Consider the following 17301-nt stretch of genomic DNA (forward strand, 5'->3'; position numbering starts at 1 on the left):
AACAAAAAAAAAAAAAAAAAAAAAAAAAAGGGAGGGGGGAAGGGGGCTAGAAAAGCATCAGTGCTGCGAAGGAGGAACAAAAGAGATAAGTGCGCCCATGCTAGGACACAGAGCTGTAGTCACAGAAACCTCGCTAATGACTAAAGCATCTGCACCTCGGGAGCCAGGCTGGGCTGCATTTTGCTCCTGCAAGGAAACAAACTGATTCCAAAATGCCCATTGCGACCTGCAAGCAAGCAGGGGATGCAGCCGCTGCTCGCGCAGGGCACGCAGGGGGCTGGGGCTTGCGGCTGCAGAGCCAGCGAGCGCCGTGGCGCAGATCTGATACGTGCGCCAGCACCATCATGGGCACTCGCCTCAATTAGGGCTAAAATTAAAGCAGCAGGTTTCAGATTTCGAGTTTTATCCCCTTTACTCCCCTTGCTGTCATCTGCTTAATGAATAACAATCCCTTTCTTTCTGCACAGCCTCAGCGCAGCCGCCCTTCCCAAGCAGCCATGCTTTAAAGATGTAACCGTGCTTTTTATTTTATTTTGCCTTTTTCCCCCGCCTCCGGTAAACAAACGCTGGGCTTCCAGGGCCAGAAACGCGGAGCAGAAACTGCGGCGCGCGGCCGCACGGAGCGGTGTTGCTAGGGACGACGGCAGCGCGGGCGCAACGTCCTCCCCTGCCGCTCGGCAGCCCCATTTCTGCTCTCGGGGGTCTGCTAACCGCTGCCTTCTCGGGGGGTTTTACCCGGCTCTTGCTGCCCTCGCAGCTCTCCCCGCTCCCTCCTGCATGGCGGGGGGCTGGCGCCCGCGGCAGGGACRGCAGCGGCTATAGGCTGCCGCAAATCCCGACCGGCAGCAGGAATCCTGCACCTTCAAGGTGGCTTCCTGAGCAGGGCACTTCCCAGAACCTGGCCCATTATGTTCCAGGAGAATTTTACACCGCAAAAATAAATTGCGTTATGTCAAAATGCCTATCAGGGCCGCCAGCACAGGCAAGAAATGCCAGTGCCAAAATACATACACGGGCATAGAAACCCATAGAAACCACAAGAACAAGTCCATTTATTTTGCAAAAAGAGGGAACTAAAGCTGCAGAGCAGTAATTGCTGATTATTTTGACACCATGTAAATGCCTTTGATTGGCCAGAGCTCACAGCAGCACTGCAAGGAGAGCAGCTCCCCCTCAATGCCCCGGAGTCACTGCACAGCAGTCAAGCAAAGGCCTATAGTATTTTTGCTGGAAAGTGGTTAAAGCTGCACGTTATTGCCCAACGCAGGCAAACAGCTTGATCTTTTGCAGTTAGCTTATAAACCAAGTTCAAAACGGATGAAAGCAAAAAATTCTTCAAAARCCATTACTAAAATGGGAAAAGCTGCTTTTCCATAGGCCAGCATTTTCATTTGCGTGAATTTAAATATGTTTTTAATAGCTAATGCTCCTGCAAGTCAGCAGCATGGCTGCTCTTTTCTCAGTCATTATTTAAARCATTATTCTGTAGACTGCAAAACACTATTTTTTTTTCTCCAGAGGATCCTAAAATGTATTTAAAAAAAATCACATCCCCCCAACACAAAAACAGTGACTCAGACTCTGTAATACTTAAATTGAACAACATTCCCACTAAAGCTGATTGAAGACTGCAGAATGTGTCTGTCATTAACCAGGACTGTATGATATTTGAGCATTGCTCTTTCCCTAACCTACATTAGAACTCCTAGTAGGAATTGCTGGCATATGCACTTTTCTTCTTCTACCCATTATAACAGATAAACCTGGGAAGGGTGAGACTAGAAGCAGAATTCAAGTTAATAAGGCAGAATCGCATAGCTACAAAAGTAAAAATTAAAAACAAACAAAAAAAAGGTCCCTGGGCATGACAGAGTGCTACCAGTGAAAAACAAAAGCAAAACAAGATTAAAAACAGCAGAGTATGCTTTTGAGCACTGCTGAAAATGGCTGAAGGGTGCCCTGCAGACAGCTAGAAATTACAATATAAAGACATCAATCCTCCTTTTTCTTCTGTGCATGCTCGGGACCCAACGAGATAGAAAGCAGACAATGAGGGGTTAGTGTGAGTGCTAACAATGCTGGCAGGCAGCGGCGCGCTGGGGAAGATCAGCAGCCTTGCAGCTGAGTTCAGCCCCTTCACATCCCTAATTAGCAGCATATTTGTACGACAGAAACTTGAAATACACTTTCTGCAGAGCTGCTTTAATCTGCAGCAGGAAAATGGGGCCAGAGGCTGCCTGTGCCTGCCTCTGTGGGGAACAGACACCCACTCAGGAGCACGGAAAGCCCTCCATGGGGCTTTGGACACCGGACAGCCGGAGCGGGCTCGGGAAACACAGGGTCCAGCACCGGCTCTGCCCCGGCCGCCGCGGTGGCCTCCGGCCGCTGTGTCCCCCTCTGGCACTTTCACTCTTAAGTGGGAACGTGGGTTCTGGTCTCCTCACAAAGCACCTCAAATAGACCCTGCTGAAAAGCTCCGTATTATTAATAAGGAATTCTTTCAGCTTTGTCAGAGAGGATTTCATGTTTTCAAGCTGTAATTCTCCAGATGGCCACATACCAAAGTGAGACTGCTGCAGAACTGCTCCATTTTCTCAAATAGAGCGTTTCTCTGCCACAGTCAGGCTCTTCCCTGCAATAATTCAGGAACACASCAGACAATTTTGTGAAATCAGACAAAAGGAGAAAAGTGAAAGAGATATTGAGCTTCCAGGTGTTTTGTGATAGCAGGCTGTCTGCTGGAAGACTGACAGACAATTAGCTTACATGCTGAGAGAAAGCTTGCAGTGCACACTCAACCACAACATTAGACAGCAGAGATTCCACACAAAGGCAAGGCAGAGAAAAATAAACTTCCTAAGTTTCATAGCTCACTGTGAATAAAAAATACTTTTTATATGGGGATGGATGGGAAAGAGCTTGCTCATTTTCAATAAATATTGCCACTCTGAGGTGCTTTGTGTTTATTTGGTTTTCTTTTAAGTATAAGCATAGGGAAGCTTGATTGTTTTTGCCAGAATAATTCCTTAGATATTGAAGTATTATCAAAATACTGTACATAAGACAGATGCACTTGAGCGAACCCTAGTGAGCCCACTACTAACACCAAATCTGAACAGCTTCTGATGACAAAATTTKATTATCATTTAATTGAATTATTATTGTCTTTTGAAATAAGTACAATAAATACACAAACAAAAATGTGTCTGGAAGACATACAGCAAATAAAACTCAAATTAAACAGTCAAGACATGAACACATAAGAACCATTACGGTCTCTGCAAACACCACGCTTCTCTCCCGCCAACCTCCTCGTAAGCAAACGCGCCATCACGGGTCACACCATCTTCTACCCCAGAGTGTGCAGAGAGAAACTGCTGCTTTACGAACCTGTGCTAGAGGAGCAGGGGAACTGCATCACTCAGGAGGTAGAGGGATACGTTGGACCTTCCAGTATTTACACTGGGAGTTTATTATTTCATTGATTTTGTTTTTAAGGAAAAATGTTTTATTCATGAGCTGGGATGTTTTGGCTGCTCAGTTGATCCTTTCGCTTGTCCCTTCGTGCGGGCACCGACTCCTACGGGTGCTGGTGTTTCACCACACGCACAGGCAACTTCCCGCTCAAGGCTCCCTGCCTCACGTGTCCCACCTGCCACAGCCCAAGCCTTCACTGAAGGAAGTGCTGCTAGTCCCTATGCCCACACTGGCACTCTTAAAGCCAAAAGGAAGCAATTTCTGGAGGGCTGCTCTGTCTCCGAGTTGGCTGCCTTATTGTACTGTTTCTTTTCCAGTGTAATTTAGTTCCAAAGAAGTCAATTAACAACTGGAACGGCACTGGGTTTGCAGGCTGCAGAGCCCCRGCACGGCCGTGCAGCCTTGGCCCAGCCTCGCAGGCAGCGCCCCAGCCCTGCCGGCGGCCCCGTCCCTCTGGAGCGCGGAGACGTGACCGGGAGCAGCCGCAGGCACCGCGTTCCGGCCCTCCATACGCACAGGGCTGGACACGCTCGCTGGAGACAAGGAYGGGAACAAGCTGCCCCTGCGGCCGCAGCCCCAGGGCTCCTGCCAGCGCGGGCTGCGTGCGACACCCTGGAGCTTCAACTGGCAGCACGCGGSCCTCGGGGCACAGAAACCTTCCTGCTCGCGTCCTCCCGGCCGGTTCCGGGAGCCTGGAGCACTTCTCACTGAGCCAGTGCTTGCAATTAGAAAGCAGTTTACTGTTATTCGGAAAATAGCACAAAAATCTGTGTCCCTTGAAAGCACGGAACACTGTTGGTGTCCCACAGCCCTTGCAGGCTGGGATCAGCAGCTCGGATGAGCATGGCRAACAGTGAGACAGCCTGGCACACACGAGGTTTTTACTGTGCAGTTTTCTAAGGACCCACAGGCCCATGTAGACTCACAGTCTTAAATACCTGAGCGTAGGCGTTCACACCAGAACATCTATTTGCAGGATTTAAGCAACCACTTCAAAACACAACCTTTTCTTCTGCAGTCTCATCAGCAGTTTAACAGCTCCCTCCCAAGGCGGTGGTGACTCTCCAGAGCCCGTCTGCAGAGCCGAGCCGCGCGGGCCRCGCAGGAGCCACCCCAGCACCTCCTGCAGCCAGCGAGCGGATGGAGGTCCCTGGATATTCCCAGTGCTGAGGCCTGAGGTCAGGCACAACCAGAGCCCCAAGCTGGGGCACTTACAGGCTCGTGTGAACACGGAAGACTGGGACTCTTCAGGGAGAGGCCCCAGTCCAGGTTCTGAGGCTACAGGACGGCTATCATCTCCGAAATGCCATGTGAAGACAGGCCAATGACTTTGTTGTGAGGCAAGCACCACGCAGAACAACGAGCATGAAGGAGGAACAGCAAGCTCTAACTACAAAACCAGTGAAACAGCAGTGTGATTTGCAGTATTTTTTCATGCAAACTCRGGCTTTCCTCTCTGACCTGCTCCTAAGCTGCATCCCATCCATACCTGCAGAGGAGCTTCCTGTGCACAACGCCCACGTTTGCTCTGAACCAAACAACCGCCAGTGAAGAATTGTTTCCAATATTCCCCAGCCTCCCCCAGCATCCACAGTGCAAAACACCCAATGAAAGGGGCAGCCTGTTTGGCGAGAGCAGCTGCRGGACCCAGACCTGCTGAAGGAAGAGCACGTGGGGCCAGGGCGCTCCGCACACCGGGGCCAGGGCGCTCAGCGTGGCAGGCGGCCCCGGCTCCCAGCTCCYGGCTCCTGCCCCTTGCGCTTCCCAGCCTGGCGCCGCTTCCCGGGGCYGCYGCTGCCCTGGYGGACACTCTCGCAGCAAAGGCCCTCAGTCCACGTTAAACTCTCAGGAATGTTAATCCGTCTGCCTAGAGGGAGTCAGGAGCGAGGCTTCCCAGTCAGGAGCTGCTTCATACTCCTTCCCACTCACCCATTTTTCTGCTCCCAAAACCACAGAATGACAGTTCTTATTTAGTCTTCATTTACTTTTGATCAAAAATGTCACTTTGCTTAATTTCACCTAGATGGCCCCAAAATAGCACACAATGTTATTTATCAAAATGAACATTCTCCTCAAAAAGGAAAAAARTCTCCAAACAGCAGCTTACAGGAAGGAAACTATATAAACTCTATAAAAATATTCAAAGCACTCCAGCAGATACACACACACCTAGGAACTTAAATCCTAGTTATTAAATTATGTTGAAAATAATTACTCAACTGCAATAATAAAGATGTGACAGACAGAAAGATGTATTTTTTTAGAGCTGTAAGTGGCATTAAAGCCAGAGACAAGTTGAATACACAATATGGCAGGGAGCAGCCTAGCTAGGGTGGCATTTCCATCAGCCTAAGAAAATAAAATTAAAATTTCTGCATCACAAGCACCAGTTTTCAGCCTGTGAGTATTCTCTTTGGTTTTGATACTAATTCAAATGGATGAACCATGGGCTCCGAGTCGGCTATATGCTTACATATTTGTAAGATTAAGACTTACTTTTTACCCCCCCTTCCTGAATTCACGTTACAAGGCACGTGCAAGTATTTTGTGGTATTTTTAAGCAACCTCTTATGTACACGGCGCTTCCCTGAACACAAGCCCCAAGCCACCTGTGAAGCCGCGCGACTCGGCCGCAGTTGTGTGACGGGAGCGAGAGCCTAGCCCAGAGCCTGCATTGAAATGTCCTTGATTTTATCTTCCTCCAAACCCACCAAGACATCTGACCGTTCCTTTTCTCATCTCCCTACCTGACTTTGGGAGGCAGCCTGAGGCTCTGTTTTCAAGGAACAATGATTTGAAAGGCATATGGGCTGTCAAGGGACAAATTACATGTGTAGAACTGTAATTGCTGTTTTCCCACATACATGAATATTAATTTCTTAAAGCACTCTTCTTCCCTCAATCAGGAATGGCATTCATATCGAGCAAGGGAGCTTAGTGCTCGCCAGTCTGCAGCCATGGCAGCTCATGTTTTAAAACCTGTTTTAAATCAGGTTCCCATTTGGCTTTGTAAAGCAGCTGTAAAGAAGCAGTGTATTGTTCTGACTCATKTTGTGCAAATGCCCAGGAAAAGGCAGTTACGCTGAGAAGAGAACTTGTTTAATGAGACACATATCTAGAACTGGGAAGTATGTTAGGGAACAATAAACATACAAATTCATCCTGGGAACTAGGCACGGTGTTTATGCCCCCTCCATACAATCCAATGGAATACAAACAACCACAAGCCTTTCAGTCGGGGTTCGGAATACTCATTGTAGGTGCCATCTGCTTTTACTTTTTAATGCACCGATGAGGACCCAGGACAAACATCCAAGTTGTGCCTCACAGCTGAAGAGTTTTAGCTCACACTGCTCATGCTTTTAATGCTGAAGATCCCCAATTCAATCTCATATACAGTGTTCACAATGCCAGGCATTTTCATTAAATCTATCCTGCAGACAAACACCTTTTGGCTATAGCCACTATCCCGATATCCTGTATTGCACTAGGTCAACTATAATCTTGGCATTTGACAAACAACTAAACTAACGTCATCTTTATCTAGCAGCAAAGGGTGTAGGGGAAAAAAAAAAAAGCTTTCTCATCAGAAAAACTGCCAACCCAGTAGCATTCTGGATGATAATATACAAGTAAAACAGCTTTTGTCTCTCCTTGCTCCCCCATCTGCTAAAGAAGCTGGCATTTCATCTTAACATATTGTCACTAAAATCTTTATTATTCTGGGTTTCTAAAAGCTTAACAGCTAAGGGGCTGATGGTGCAGGTGCAGCTGGGCACATGCTTTGGCAGAACAAACAAAGTCATTGTCTTTGTATGATCCCATCCCATCCAGGCCCGAAACGTGGCAATCACACACAGGTGAAACCACCTATTTGTGAGGCAGGAGGGGCAGGAAGCATTTTGCAAAATCTAAGGACACAACATTCACAGTGTTTTAACACTGAAGAGCCCTGTCTGACAAATGTGTGTTCTCTGATCTGCTTTCATCTCTTAGCATAAGAATCTCATCATTTTACCAGAAGTATCAATTCAAAAAACCTGCTCAGAAAACTGACCCACACCTTCAACAACAATAAAAAGATCCAAAGCAGAGTCAAGCAAATGCAGAGGAAAAAAAAAAAAGAAAGAAAGAAAATTCTTACTGGTGTTATATCACTGCAGATGTTAAAATCCAAACCAGAAGGTTTAATAACTTTATGCTACCTTCTAAAAGCTGCAACCATGTGGATAGAAACATTGACAAAAGGAAAGAGTTTGTACAAGTKAAAGAGGAAGATCTTGAAAAATATCTCTTGATAAAAAGCAGCAGAAGGGAGTACCTGGAAATGTGAACATATGTGAGTCACCTGATCCCAACCATGCAAAAAGCATTAGCTGCTGAGCTTGCTGCACCACTGATGTTTTTCAAGATCCCTGGTATTTGGAAAGGCGCTGCAGTAAGGAATGTCATCATTTCTTGTTTTCTAAGATGAATATTTGCCTTCTCCCTCAGGCTCTTATGCTATTTTATGTTTCTACAGACACAGCACCACACCTGTAAGCACTTTTATTGAAATGAGGTAATCCTGGTGCAATCAAAATGGTTTGCTTCCTTCGAGACATGGTCTTCAGAGAGGAACCTAATGGGATAGGGATCATCTTCCTTCTGCTCCCCTGCAGCAAGCAGGACAGTCACCCTGTGAGCGCGGGGTCTGCCTGGGCTCCTCATGGAGCAGCTCAAAGGCACCTGGACATCAGCTCTGCCACGTTCCACTGGTGATTCACCCCCAATAAAGCTACCTAGCAGGGCTGCACATAACAGCCGCTCGAGAAATCCTTGCAGAAACACACATTTACACTGCCTCAAATGGAAGCAGGAACAGCCGTGCTGAAAACTAACTGGCAACTAATTAGTTTAAGCAAACGATAATGACTAAAGATGCCAAGACAGTAGTGTCTGGAAGGAGGAACCTTGCCTGGGTGTGCTCCTGGTTAGGCTCTGCTGCACTTAAAACCTCCGGTGTTCTGGAGGAGGCTTCTCAGCACAATAAACCAGCAACTTCTGCAAACCCTAAGAGAAACATATTTCCTTGTGCACTAGGTATGTATGGAGAAATACACAGTCACTCCACTAGAACCTGTCATGGTAAAGCTCCTGCAAGAAATGACTCTCAGAATCCTAGATCAGCATGAAATACAAACTGAAAGATAGCTGAAATTTAGCTCGCAAAAGCAGAAAAAGCTAATACATGTGGCGAAARAGCACTGGCAACATGAGAGAGAGAGAAAACTGGAAGCACAGTATGACAAGAAGCCAATAATGGACCACAATCTACCCTGGAAGAGCCAACATGCTGCAAAGCTCAAGGCAATTTGGTCTCCATGTGCAGACGCATCTTGCCGAGTCGGAAGACCTGTCACATGCTGTAAGCACCTCAGAAAATTATTTTGGCACCGCTCACAGCGATGCCGAAAGGCCGGTAACACAGACACACTGACACACACAGGTGGGCAATCAACGGGCTGAAGGGATTGCTTACATGGAGTGACAAAGGAGATCCAAGGAGGAAAGCCTACGTGTGGAGAGCCTCTTTTGTGCTATGAGGAGCAACCTTGTCTCTGCCTTCCTGCTTTGGAGACTCCCTTTGCTGCTGTGTTTGGGTGGTCTCTGCACGAGCAACAGGAAAAGAGAATGGCAGCAGTGCTCAAGAGGGAAGGAAGGAGATACCCCCTGCAAGGTGCAGAGATCTGCTCTGCTTCATCAGCCTACACTGCTCTGCCACCACCGCAAACCTATGGCACACACCAGTTTACACTCAGCTTGAGCTCAGCCTTCCTTCCCTCCCCACAGAGCCCACAGCTGCTGYAGCGGCAAGAAAACCATCCAGGCCAAAGAAAAAGCCGAGTGGGAAGTGTCCTACATGGAGAGCTTCCTAGTCTGCTTCCTAGTCACTGAACAACAACTTAGGGAACTGAAACCCAGATTCTTGGCTTTTTGAGACACAAGAGACTTAAGCCTTCAGCTAGGGATGGCAGCATGTCCTCTGAGAGTTATCAGGGGTTCTCAGCATCCCTTTCATGGAGCCCTGAACACTGCACAAGGTAAGATTCATAGAGCCAAAGGAAAAAGGGCAAGAAAGAGCTGGGGAATACCAGGGGAAAGACTGGAACTCCATATTTCTTCTTTGCAACTGCAGCACTAGCTTCTCCATTTGTACTTTCCTGTTTTCACACCTGGATTGCATCTCCAGACTGAGGCTAAGTATCTCTGTGCAGCCATTCCCTACATTATTATTCCCTAAGTTTCAATATGTGCTTATATTTAGGGCATTTAGTAATCCAGTCTGATATGGGATTGATTCCCAGCAATGGTTTGCATTATTGTGCAATTGTGTCTTGAGCCTTCCCAGAGCTAAAGTTTCTCTTACCATTGTCTCAATGTGGTTTTACTTTTCTCTGCTATAAAAGTGGATTCACAGGTAGGTGTTTCCAACTCCCAGGAGTACAAACTCACTGACCTTTAAAGCAGATACTTTGTTTTCTACTTGACACCAGTGGCACCCCAGTGGTCCCAGTAAGGTTCCTACAGAGCAGTAGGGCCTCCTCCCAGGCCCCACAAACTGCTCCTTCTCTCTGCTGCGCAGGGATTGCTTTGTTAACTGGAGGTCTTGAAGAACCCTTTGGTGTGTGATACTCCTTGCCCTGTTTTTCCTCTGCTGTTACATGATGCCTTCAGTTCAAGCAGCCAAACTGGAGCTGGCAAATAGCTTCTCTCTAGTTTTTCACACACTGCTGCAAGGCAAAATAAACAGTTGTTTCCAGTTTGTATTTGCAGGGCTACAGATCTGTGTTAATTATCCTTCCAGTCCACTAATGAAAAACTGAAAGAGATTCAAATGCCTTTTTTCCTAAGGCAGAGACCACAGTCTTCTGGACACCTGTGCCTGCTAACTCTGGGCTTTGTAATATCCAGAGCACAGCACACTATCATCTTCTCCCTTTATGTTGACTCTGAAGACATTTTGGGATTTTACCAGGGCTTTACAAAAGGCCAGGAGACACTGATTAAATCTTGCAGAAATCCAAGCACATCATGAGTCTTCTCGAAGCTGCAGTGGTGCCAAAGATAATATTTGGGTTGACCTGAAACCATCTGAAAGACGGGCAACTTCAGAACAGGGAAGCAGGAACTATATGATAATATGAGAGGTTCACTGTTTGTTTGTTTCTGTTTTTAATTGATGGAGTACTTACTCAAATTTCTTACCTTCTTTTTGTTTTCTAGAACAAAACAAAACAAAACCATGTCTCATATATCCTTTAAGTAAAAATGAGTATTATCAAGATTGACTTGGCAAACAGTCTGAGCAGCACCAAGGAAAACTGGAAATGAATCTACAATATATCTGCAATTTCTCTACCAGGCTTAGAACCGGCTGTCGCGGAAAAGAAGAGAACCTCCCAAGTCCACAGGCAGCACTGCAGGCTCTTCTGAGAACAGGAGGCAAGGAGAGCCTGGATGCATTTCCTTCGCTACCTTTTAGAAAGCTTTACCTCACAATACGCAGTGGTCTGCCAAATATTTCTTGTAATCTTTAACTAATTGTTTATTCTAGTTGTTCTTATTGTGCATCAGCCAAACTAACGGGGCCTTTTCTGTTGATGTCGGAGTTCAGAGTCAAGGGATGTGCTACCACGGCAACATGTTACTCTTATGTTTTAAGGTTTTATCTTTGGTGTTTGCATATGTGTACATATGCACAGGACAGATATGTGTACATGCAAACACACAACATGCATAGCCACAGCATTTGCAGCACAGACACACAGATGCCACGGGGAGAGATTTTAGATGTACTTAGGTACCTAAAGCTACTGACTTTCATCTAATTCCTAACACCCTTAAGGAGCTGGCTCCACAATCTCCTCCTGCTCCTTCCACACACGCTCCTTTCCAGTGGCTGCTGCTATATTTATCATTTGAATCGCAGTATTACCGAGAGGCCTCAGGCAGACTGGTCGTCCCTGCTGTCTCTCAAGCAGGTGGGCAGGTCTCCACTGCTCAAATAACACCATTTCCAACAGTTAAGATGTCCAAGGTCTTCACACTGTCATCACTTTTCCACCATTATCTGGAAATCCTTTCATCTATCCTCAAACAACAACAATATATCCTTACTGTCAGCAATCACTTGCCTACAAGACTTTTATTACCCTAAATGCAGGAGGACTATTGTTAATGCAATATTATGAAGGGGAAATCAGGAAATGCAGAGTTAAGGCTGAAAACTCAGCCTTCATTTTGCCATCTCTGCTTATAATTTCATTCCAATTGAGGTTCCTAACAGCTTCTTTAACACAAACAATAAAAGAAGATATCTGTCATTTAACATACATAACACAAATTTACCATTTCTTAATCCTTCTGCAGTGAGAACATACAGATTGACTTGACAGGCTACAGATTTCACTGAAAAGGGCAGCTTTCTCTCAGACAAAGCATTTATCYGCTATTTTTTGTGAGAGACTAGTTGATTAACATTATTCTGTAGTGTCAAAAATTATATGGAAAAAAAAGACTGTACTGATGGGTAAGAAAAACTCTTGAGTTAACTGTCTTCATTCTGGGTTAGCTTCCTTTAGACTTACAAAGCCTGGCACAGCAGGAAAAAAATATATTAATCTATAATAACCTACATAAAACATATCGGGCTTGCACAATTAGGGTGGTTATTAAAAAGAAAAGATATCTTAAAGAACTGAATTTTAAAGAGTGTTCCCAAATCTCATAGCCTATAGTAACATGAAACATAGAACATCTTGGCCCCCAACTGATTCATTTGTCAAACAAGAGCAATTGGAAAGGTTTTCCCATTAGTTATGTCTCAACCTTATATATAAAAATTATTCCATGCATTTTAAGCAAGTCTTCCAATGAAATTTGTTTTTAAGTCATACTTAAGGCAGAAAGCAAGATTATGAAGAAAGAACATAAATTATTGAGGTTCCCCACCTTTCAAACACTAGAGAAATTCCTGCTTTACTCCCTGTTATTTTAGCTTTAGAAAACAAAGGAAACAATACTCAGAGAGTTGATGAAGTCACTGAAAAGGCACTCACACCTACTCTAAATACAACCAGGTATCTACAAAGGAAAATTTAAACACATGCTGTCTAAGCAACATGTGTCAACCTGGTGCAAGAAGTTCAGAAAGCCCCAAACGGTTCCCTTAAGGACCCGCTGCCTTAAATGTGATCTTCCCGGCTGCACGACAACCCAAGCCATAGGAACGTTGCCCAAAGCAGCCAACTTCAGAATTAACTCCCGAGCAAAGATAAATCTGAAATCRCAGGTTTAAGATAAATCAGAAATCACACTCAATTTCAGAGAAAAGCAGAGACCTCCTGCCATGCAAAATTGCTTGCAGAACTCCAAGTAGTGATAGATGAGTGAGGTACATAATTAAAGAGGGGGAGCGCAGGAAGAGGCTCCCAATTGGCGAAGAAGTCACAAGGGACTCATATTTAGAAACAGGGTAGAAGYGATGGCATAATATAAAGCAACCAAAAGGGGAAAGGGGAGAAAAGCACATGAGAAAGGATTGGATAGGGCCCAAATGGCCAAGAAGAAAAACTCTGCAGACGGAGTTTTGGCACAAAAAGGTACTGAAAGATCTGTTGTCTATTTCTGATGGATCCTTTGAAGTTTTCTGGATTTCATCTGATTTTCGCCTGTCATTCTTTGCCAAAAAAAGATAAACTCTGCCAGGGGGAACCTACCTTGCCTTATCCCTATCCTAATAAGAAAATAAATAGTCTGTTTTAAACATTAAACTCTTAAAACGCAGGKTTTTTTTTTCTATGATGTGTTTTAGAGTTTGATATGTCCAAGCTGTTATACTTGCAACTGTAACTGACCAAAGTTGTTGTTAGTTGAATATTTTATATTTAACCTGAGTCAGAACTTGGACCTTGGAGCTACCCTGGGAGCTGGGGTTCACCACAACAAACCCACTAACTGCATCCATCCTCCACCAAATTGGGAGATAGAAGTTTATTTTCTAAAATGCCTGTGCATATGGGTATGAAATACTTCCCCCCCCCCCCCTTTTTAAAATTGATGTTGACAGTCTTCTAGATATGTGTCAATCTGCAGTGATCATTATTTTTAATATTCTCTAATACTATACTATAATACTACAGTACTAATAGCCTATTGTTTTAGGTTTCATAACAAAATACATACATAACAAAATATGTAAGCACAAGTTTAGCTCTCAGTCTTTCTATGAGATTACTAGAGCTCTTGTTTAAGGCGCCTTGCTGTAATGCCTGGCTATATAGTCAACAATAAATAACTGCAGAACTAAAAATTATCATACAATGTCTGTATTTTATTAAAGTAGTCCATGATGCCAAGCCTGCCACAAGCACTAGCTCCTATTAAAATGACAGCATTTATTTATATTGCTATAAGCAATATATTGAAAATTTCATATCCATTTGCCAGCCTAATACATGGGAGTAGCCAAATGCTATTTTGTCACCAATATTGGCAGATGCTTTATAATAGTGGTATTTATATAAAGTGGTTGTCACATAAGTAACACATGTAGAATTCAAGTGAGTGTTAATTCAAAGCAGCAATAAAGGAACTGGGTATGAAAAGTACAAGAAAAGGAGTCCAGAAAAGAGGAAATCCAGATTCTCAAGACAGTGAATACACCTGCCTAATAGTCAGTGTGATGCCATCACTTTGAAGGCCATGATCTCCCCACAACGCCAACTGTTCTAAATAACTTTTAACATTTGTGTGTTTTATGCTAARACAACTTATTTTACCTGTTTGGGCTTTTTTTTTTTTTCTGTCTCAAATCAATTTAACCATCCCTACACAAGCTCTCTGAGTTGACTCCAGTCCAGTTGTTCTCTCCCACATTTCTGCTTGGTAACACCACCAGCCCTTCACCTGGGCACGCTCTTATTTTATTGAGGTCATTCTAGATCTTTTTTTCTGCTTTCTCTTCAGTTGCATTAACAGCTTCCTTCCTATTTTTAAATCAGCAGCTAATTTCAGCAACTAAGTGCTTATTGTTTCTTCAGGGTCACTCATAAAACAAACACCATTATTGATCTTTTTGATCTACCACTACTTTTTCCCTTTTATCTCATCTGAGTGACTATACAAGGAGCAATTACTCAACAAACCAGGACATCTATCCTTAGATAAACTAGGATAGCTGAAGAAAGACATTTATACCCAGGTGTTAACACAACTCCTATCATGGTAGTAGCCAAGCAACTCATGAATGCTGGTGATCTTGTCTCCACAACACGTCTCTAAAGATAAGACGGTGTTAACCATTTTTTACTGGGTGGGGAACTCAGATACAAAAGGATTCAGTGAATCAGAGGCAAAGCCACTCATGAAATGTAGAACGAATGGAACTCTTGTTTCCTACCTGCCAAGCCAGTATCTTAACCATAGCAGCACCTTTCCTCTATGTTTGCATATGCATTCTAGAGACACAAGTGCTTATTTATTAGATTATACCGTCTAATAAGCCGGACACACTTTGATGAGCATCTTAGGATAACTGGAATCACAAACTAACATTAAAAAAGACAAAAAATCTGCYGCCTTATTCACTCTCTTATTAAACTTAAATACTATTATTTGGGCCAAAATCCAGTAGCTATTCAYTGTCCTTCAGTCAAGCTAAGGGAAATTTTGGCTTTGCCCAAGAAAATGTGACACCAAAACACAAAGCAGACCTTCAAGGCAAGATTATATGAGCGACATCTTTCATAAGATAARTAAGATTTACTGGCCATTACTGTTTTGGATAAGTATCCTTAGATCAACTACTAGATACAATTTATATACTTTTTTTTTTTTCTCTCTTGCACAGGAAATTCCTGCCAAAGGTCTCAGAGATGTAAAGCACTGTTTTGTAGGACAATAACAACACTGCTTTTTAAAAGTATTATTGCTTTTATTATTAAGCTAGTATATTAGGACAAAAYGTGTAGGTGTTTACATGAGGACACAAAGATCAAACACATTAATTGCATAATGGATAAAAAGCTAGGAAAGAAACGCTCAAGGATTTGGAAACAAGTGGATCCCTTGGATAAAAGGYATTTAATTAATCAGAATATCTGACTTGCAGTCTCAACTAAAAATTAACTTTGCCACGTTTGTACACAAGGATTATTTCCCAGGGAACAAAATGCWGACAAGAGTCCTTGCTGGTCTCTTCTTCACTTAAAGAAGAGGGGGCAATTGCCAGTGCACATCAGACGAAATCTCACAACCAAGATGAGGTAGTCCTRGTAAGGACCATATGAACTGTATTTTAAATGAGTTACAGGACAAGTTCAGGAGCAGACATCACTCTGATGAAACATGAAGTCATATGGAACTGCACTGCATGACATAGAAGCCCATTTGGTACCTCCTGATCCTCATATTTCTTAAAAACTAGTACTAATGCCCACCCGGCCTGCGTGCTAGATCCCTATGTGGTGGTAAACTCTGGGCTCCACCACTGTGAAGCACCCCAGCCTGCTAAGTCTTGTTAAAATTAGAGGCTGCTTTGTCTTTGCTGGAACTTTACATCCTGTTGGTTCACACCAAGTTAGTTTGGCAGATCTATTCTTTTCCCTATTGCAAATGTACTCTGTTAGGCATTATTATCATTCAGATACCTCCTTAGACACCTCATCAAAGGCTACAACCATCTGCATGGCATATATGATTTCTTTTTAAAGAGAGAAAAGGTCGTAAAAACAAAGGGCCCTTTTCTACTTCTGAGGAAACAAATAGGGGGCTTACAAAGGCTTGAAAAGGAAAAGGATTAACATGCTTCAATGTGGTAATGGTCTCAATTGTTCACATTACAATTTTCGYAGCAAATTAAACCATGACAGATATAAGAAAGAAGTTGATTTTCAGTGGATCCTGATGTTCTGCTGATGTCCTGATGTCAGCAGACAAATATGTCTGCTGACATAAATTGCCACTTTCTAGCTAGTACATCCATCAACAGGTATAATGGTCAAATAACAAAACCAYATCCCAGTTTTCATTAAGTTAGTTCTTTTTGCATATTAATTTTACTCTGCTCTGCCAAAATAATTGAATGCACCATCTTATTTACCTGCTTCTAGATATTTAGCACTCTCTTGCTATTCTTTATTTACCAACCTTTGCTTGAATGTGTGGGGTTGGCCTTCACTCGTCAATGCTGTTCACCACCACTTCTGCTTTCTTAGTTATGCTCAGGATACATCTCAATTTGCTTTTCACCACTTGCCCTCAACCTTTTCCAGTGCTCSCTTCTCTAGGATAAGGCTAAATGCCACTCTGCCTTGGTCCTGCCCTTCTCTGCTTTGTGTACGTTGTACACACATTATTGCTCTCCTGCTCTTACAGACTTCAAGCACCAGGAACTTTCCTTGACTAGCAAACGAAGGCATCGAGCCCCACCGACTCGTCCCACTAAGGYTGGGAAAGACTCTCTCCAGGACTCTCTCCGGCTGATGCCTGCTGCTGAGTCCACGCAACGTGTTACACAATGAGTTTATACAACAGTGCCCGGGACGCAGGGAAGGGCCCGGCCTTGCGAGGGGACCACGCGTGGCACCAGACCCTCCGGGAAGGCTCCGCTCTGCCTTCTGCGGCTGCACCCAACACGGTGGCTTAAACACAACGGGGCGCTCGGCCCAGGGCCACTCTGCCACCACGCTCTCCCACCTYGGCCATTTACCACAGGAAAGGGAAAATAACAAAGAAATAAAGTCAACAGAGTAGAGCACAAAGGCAGGGCCGGGCTGGAGG

General features: G+C 44.2%; 1 protein-coding gene and 1 long non-coding RNA gene across 2 annotated transcripts in view; one reads left to right on the top strand and one right to left on the bottom strand.

Moving 5' to 3' along the window:
• The window catches only part of HDGFL3 (HDGF like 3), a gene marked incomplete at its 5' end in the record, with an annotated part of 26630 nt that extends 18781 nt beyond the window's left edge, over positions 1-7849 (bottom strand). The window contains one exon of the mRNA XM_026045693.1: positions 7799-7849. Within this exon, the coding sequence (XP_025901478.1) occupies positions 7799-7849 (51 nt within the window). The remainder of the gene's footprint in view (positions 1-7798) is intronic.
• Positions 7850-9391: 1542 nt separating this feature from the next.
• Positions 9392-10819, top strand: LOC112952882. The gene is made up of 2 exons (XR_003250484.1): positions 9392-9560; positions 10744-10819. It is a non-coding gene; the product is annotated as an uncharacterized LOC112952882 (long non-coding RNA).
• The last annotated feature ends 6482 nt before the right edge of the window (positions 10820-17301 follow it).

This window comes from Nothoprocta perdicaria, unplaced genomic scaffold (assembly GCF_003342845.1).
Source record: "Nothoprocta perdicaria isolate Ctin4 unplaced genomic scaffold, notPer1 scaffold_41, whole genome shotgun sequence".
Classification (NCBI taxonomy): Eukaryota; Metazoa; Chordata; class Aves; order Tinamiformes; family Tinamidae; genus Nothoprocta; species Nothoprocta perdicaria.